Source organism: Schistocerca serialis, chromosome 4 (assembly GCF_023864345.2).
Source record: "Schistocerca serialis cubense isolate TAMUIC-IGC-003099 chromosome 4, iqSchSeri2.2, whole genome shotgun sequence".
NCBI lineage: Eukaryota > Metazoa > Arthropoda > Insecta > Orthoptera > Acrididae > Schistocerca > Schistocerca serialis.
In genome coordinates, this window is record NC_064641.1 from 889,994,713 (window position 1) to 890,000,739 (window position 6,027).

Genomic DNA, 6,027 nt, shown 5'->3' on the forward strand with positions numbered 1-6,027 from the left:
ACAAAACCAGGAAAACAGAACAACAGTTAAGCTCAGAATGATGATTGCATGAGCACTATCAGACGCTGTTTAGACGAAATACATGTTTGCACAAAACGCTATTATTGACAACCTTTGTGTTGTGTGTTTGCTATCTCTATACACTGTTTGCCTGTTCTGTGATTGTGTCAGGTATGAATCTTTCATTCCATACTGCATGAGAGCAGGTTATGTATATTGCATTTAAATCGTCAGAAAGACGATAAAGAATAAAATTACAGAACTGACTGCTCATAATAACCAGGGATTGATAGATTCATGGAATGTTCTGAAGCTGATATTACCCCTGTGGTGACATACTGTTAGATTAACTGGTGTGACAAGATGTGTTGCACTTCATAAATCACACAAATGTGACAAGATATACCGCAACTCAGTAATTCACTGATGTCAATAACCACATTTTATTTTGAGTAATTAAACATGTGCACTTGAGTTCATTATTCAATGAATAAATATATTTTAGTCAGTCTTAATTCCCAAATAAAATCTTAGAACTGGTTTTCCAAGCAATTAATTGGTTTCATTCATTCTTCCCAGTGTACATCACTAATTTCCAAAAAGTGACAGTGTGCTTACAATTTAAAATGCTTTAAAGTGAATGGGATGCTTCCTCTTCCACAACTAAAGTCTCCAACATTCAAGAGTGCTAAAAAATTTCATACTCTTTCCAGTTTAAGGTGTTTTCACTGTTTCCAGAATGAAAAAGTTATTGTCAGCACAATAATCCAACTTCCAAATACAACATCAAAGGCAAACAACTTGATAAATTAAGTAAAATATCATTTGAAAACTGAGATTTGTATCTCACATATGCAGCTTCTATCAAACAGCATTTACAATGCAATAAATGTAGCAAGTAATATGACCATTAAATTTCAAAAACTCCTCATTCTATTTTGAGTTTAAATTATTGGTCAACATGGAGTCTCAGCATCAAAATGGAAAAAAAAAAGATTAAACCAATCACAGCAGAACCAGCACTAGTTAGTATTTCCAATGGATGTATGTGATTACTTAAACACTCCAGATTAAGTAAACAGACAATTTCAGAAAACATCTCATTTGAAAGCCTAGACTAGTAGCCGATATAGAGCAATGCAAATACTCACACACAAAAATTTTGTGAAAAAAATGTAGCAAGTGATGCAACTGTGAATCTTTGGTTCTTAGCAGGCCCTTCTCAGATTCTAGTAGCTTTGTGAAGTAATTTGGCAGCATGTGCTTTTGAGGTCACTATAGCAAACATTAAGATGCCACTTCTCAGTAGCCTAATCGGAAATGTAAGTTCTATGGAAATGAAGAAAAGGAAACAAATATGGTTATATATTATAAATCATTTATTATTGTTTGTATTACAAAAAATAATGTTAATATCTTTCATTCTGCATAATTTTCAATATTTTCTCTATTAATATATACATATATAAAGGAGTATATACAATGATTTGTACAGAACATTAAACTAAAATCACAGACAATAACAAGATATAATACTCGCTTGGACAAGTCTCATGTCTCACAATTTGAGAAAATTAAAGCAGAGTACTGTTTTCTATGAGAACTGCTGAATACAATTTCGTTTCTGTCAATAGAAGGCACAATTCAGAAACATCGTCACAATGAAATAAATAGTTACGATACACAGTGAAAAATCGTACAGTATGACAACACATCTCGATGGGACAACATGAGTTATGTGTAAGCAATTGATGAAGGAGCAGAATCTCGAGCAATGTTCTTTGCAGTTCTTAGTATCGAAATGCACCATGTGTTCATGGGAAAGGGGAGCAGTCTTTTTTGCTGAGGGGGCGGTGCAGCTCCACTCGCACGGGGAGTCAGTCTCGTGGCGTGTCGGCGCACGTAGGAGGAACACTGAGTGATGGGCTGCGCACAGCGGCTGGAGGCGCCTGGCATGCAGGCAACTCAGTACGGCGCGGGCAGCCCCTGCTGCTCCAGGGGGGCGGGCGTCGGCGCGGGGGCGGACGGCGCAGGCGCCACGCTCTCCGCCTCCGCGTCTTCCTCCGCCTCCAGGTCCTCCTCCTCCATCATCAGGTCCTCCTCCTCCAGTTCCAATTCGTCGGCCTCAGTTGCAGCCTGGAACAAGAGAGAATGCGCATGTCACTCAAACTGCCATTGATGTCACTATGCCATACTCTCGAGATTATACCATCACTCAGAAGGCTACTGCAATATATCGGCAACAGTGAATTTCATCCAGCATTACTTATTACGACGCGCAGCGAATTCGTCTTTTAACTAGACATGTTAACTGAAATCTCTACTGTTGAAAAGGATAAATGAGTGAATAGTCGAAAGCAAATGTTACTGATAGATGACCAACAATGCTATGTTGTTCGAAATCATGACAAAATAAATCTGAAGAATTTTGTCAAATATCACACATCTTCCTAAATAGTACATGTAATCTTCGGAAACTAGCAATCAACGTGACATAATGAACACGACTGTCAAGTTACAGAATGTGAAATGTCAACAGTCTTAGTCATGTATTGTACTTTAAAGTAACTTCGTAAATTTCCGGTTAATAAGATATATATGAAAGTACTATATTGTATGTTCTACAGTATGAATTAGTTTTGTTAACCAGATTTAGGCTCACATCGCTTTGACAGGCTGCCGTCATCAAAGAAATTACGATATTCGAGAACAACATTGTAAAAAGACGTTACAAATAGACAACTGATGTACAAACACAGAGCAAATATAACCTTTGACAGTGCTGTGGTGAATAGCAAAATAATTTTATAAATTAATACTGTAGAACATACGGAATACTGTGCTTTTCATTCATAATTATAAAGAAGTGCTAGGAAGAAGCGACGGAACCAGTTAACACACATGAAAGAGTACTAGGATAGAATTGAAAGGCAGCGCTGGTTTTATGAAAGATATGTCAGAGATCTCACAGGGTAACATCGGCAAGAAAATGCCGAAAGACTACAGGTACGGAAAGGAAATGGCAGGTTTATGCGATTATAAGGCCGCATGAAAAGACTGACGATACGTTTCTGTCGGCAACGAGTAAAAAAAAAACCTTAAACATAGGCCATGTCCAAGCTTCTCGAGAAAAGTTTACACAATAACGGGAATGTCACTGGGGAAGCATCGTCCTCCACAAATCAATTACATCACGAAGTTTCAGAAAATCGAGTACTACAGTTCGAAGTGACATTTCTTAATTTGGGTTGTTCGTGACCGTGGACAATATACCAGAAATCGCGTGCCTCGGTCCGTGAAAATGGATCGGGCCCGCAAGAAACTGCGGGAAGCGAAACGCGGCGTCGGCGGCCGTGGGTTTTTGCGCGGTCGAAGGTTTTCTCCGGCGGCGGCAGCCACGACCGAGAAAGCTGGCCACCTGGGCCGACAGAGGCAGCTGTCAGCCAGTGCGGTGGCGCTGCCTGCCAGGTGCGCTCACAATGCCAGGCCCGGGCCGGGCTGCCCCCGCAACGCAAGAAAGAAAGAAACCGAACGGTCGCGCCGCGGCCACCTGCGGCCGCCAACTGTCGCGGCGTGGGAAGCGAGCAGCGATACGGATGCGAAGGCGCGCCTGTGTCGGGTTCCGTCCGAACGGAACACGTGTGTGTGGAGCAGCCGGCCAGCGCACACAGGACGTGCGTAACGCCGCGCGCTTCGTGCGTCAGCCGTCCGCGAAGCGACCGACACACGTGTGCCGGCGCAACCTGTCCTGTTCCGAGAAGAGCGCGGAGGAAGGAGGCGCAGCTGACTGGCCCCTCGCGACGGAGCGACTCGCAAACCGACAGCATACTAGGCTGGGGAGGGGGGCGGGGGAGCTAGAATCATGTACACGAACCTAAATCATGTGCAATAGCGTCAAATAAACACATCACTAGAGGCCGTAGCTATGTCATACAAATTGTTGGTGACGGTACACCAGTAGTCAGCCACAAACTGGTTTCGAACTGTAAACCAACGGAACAAGTGCTTGATGAGGACACGCTAGTCGACTGATAATGAAGTGCATCAGTTCGAAACCAGTGACGGTACTTTTTCAGTTAAGCGTACCAAAACCTATTTGTAGCTGGTTGCTGTTCTACGCTATCGACACTGTCTGTAGAGTCGTGATAGTTGAGGTCACTACCTTTCATTTCCGTCGCAGCAGTGTTAAGTTCACGAGAGCGATTGTCAAAATGAATATGATATTTCCAAAATCAGAACTATCGAAGTAAATAACTTTCAATAAAGCCACTTATCTCGATTAAACTTCAGGTTGTCTCCTTTGATGGCTCTACGATAAACGCTAAGTTCACCAGAGCGACTCGTCAGAATGTACAGATTTCCAGAAACGTAACTGCTTACATAAATTACTGATAAGAAGCTCTGAGTGAATTTAACAGTAATATGCGTAAAAGTAGCCTAGTCGTTAATGCATGCCGTAAGCAGCAAAGAATAGTAGGTTTATGATCGAAATGCGCAAACAGGAAGCACTGACAAAACTGTTAATACAAACCATCTATACTACACTGTACTACATAGTGTCATTAAGTTTATATCTTGTTCGAAATTTCGTTCCCTCAAGAACATACAAAATTTATTCACTGGATAATAGTGACAGCACAATTTACGAGTGGGTCATGGGCAAAGTTGGAAATAACTATCTGACAGCTTTAGACACTTCGAAGACAAAACACGTCACACAAACGACATTTTAAGTTATACAACCACTCAACGATGATAAAAACGAAATTGGAATTGAATCGGAAGATACGGGAGAAGCAAGGAGGGAGAAGCAGTTGCTGCCAAAGTGATACACGAAATATTTCGTTAGCGAAACTATCGAGTACAAAATGTGAATTTACAGTTTATGGCAAATCTGCAGAGTACAATGCGTACGTGTGGTCTGCAACACCAGATGTAGCGACAATACAGTCTTGTCGCAATGACATAACAATTAACGATGAAGAAAACACTGGTAAAAATTCAGACATTTGGAAAGGAATTACGTGAGCAAAAAGTCAAGAAGTAGTTGGTGTGTATAGGGCAGACGAACTCACATATTTGAAGAGTATACCAAGAAATACGACATGGTGAATTTTGATAACAATGAGAATCTGAAACAGGACTTGAGCCAGTAAAAAGTCAACGGAGTTGTGCGATATTACGATAGATTCACTGACAATATGAAAATGGAATAAGTGAGAACTAAAGCACAGAATTATAAGGATGGGGTAAAGGGGGCAGGAATGGAGCGAGAAAAGTGACGATAGGAGTGGAGCGAGTTTTGAGAACGCAAGACACCAACGGTCAGTGCATGGCCAAGGTACTCACCGAGCACAGCCGATCGTGGTCGCCGCCGAAGAACGCGGGTTCGTGCTCGCCGCAGGCAGGCGACGTCCTGTCCTCCGACAGAGCTTCGGCCGGCAGCTGGACGGCGGTTGTCTTGAGGGAAGCGTCGACGGCCTCCAGCGGCATCTCCAGGCAGTACTGCAGGTCGCAGATGTAGTCGATGACGCTCTGGATGACCTCCAGCTTGGTGAGGCGCCTGGCGCCCGGGCGCGCGGGCAGCAGGCGCCGCAGCTTGCTGAGGTACAGCTGCACCTCGCTGCTGCTGTCTCGCCGGTGGACGCGGCCGCCGACGGCGGGGGCCCTCTGCGGCGTGCACACGGCGGTCGATGCGGACTTCATCTTCCCGGCAACTGGCGAGCACTTGCTAACAGACAAGCGAACGGGCGAACTAGTGCGTAACGGACAGAGAGAGCGAAGCACACACGACAGCGTTTCCTTGCGGAATGTACCCCACCACGGCCGCGGCGCGGTATTTATGGGCCGACCTTCCGCCCCCCACCAAGGCACCCGGCTGGCGCCTTCCCTGCCGCACGTGAGGCCGCAGCCAATGAGGAGGGGGCATCCCCTCCACCGCGCCGCTTCTCACGGCTGCCCGCTCAGCAGCCGCCCCTCCACCGGGACACACGTATTCACAGGCCAGGTGTTCTGGATGCTGTCAAA

The 6,027-nt window shown here is 44.5% G+C and overlaps 1 protein-coding gene across 1 annotated transcript; it reads right to left on the reverse strand.

Moving 5' to 3' along the window:
* Nucleotides 1-1,413: 1,413 nt before the first annotated feature.
* Nucleotides 1,414-5,823, reverse strand: LOC126473563 (protein extra-macrochaetae-like). The gene is made up of 2 exons (XM_050100699.1): nt 5,350-5,823; nt 1,414-2,136 (listed from the first exon to the last, which is right to left on the reverse strand). The coding sequence occupies exons 1-2, from the start codon at nt 5,704-5,706 to the stop codon at nt 1,966-1,968; spliced, it is 528 nt and encodes a 175-aa protein (XP_049956656.1). The 5' UTR covers nt 5,707-5,823; the 3' UTR covers nt 1,414-1,965.
* Nucleotides 5,824-6,027: the final 204 nt, after the last annotated feature.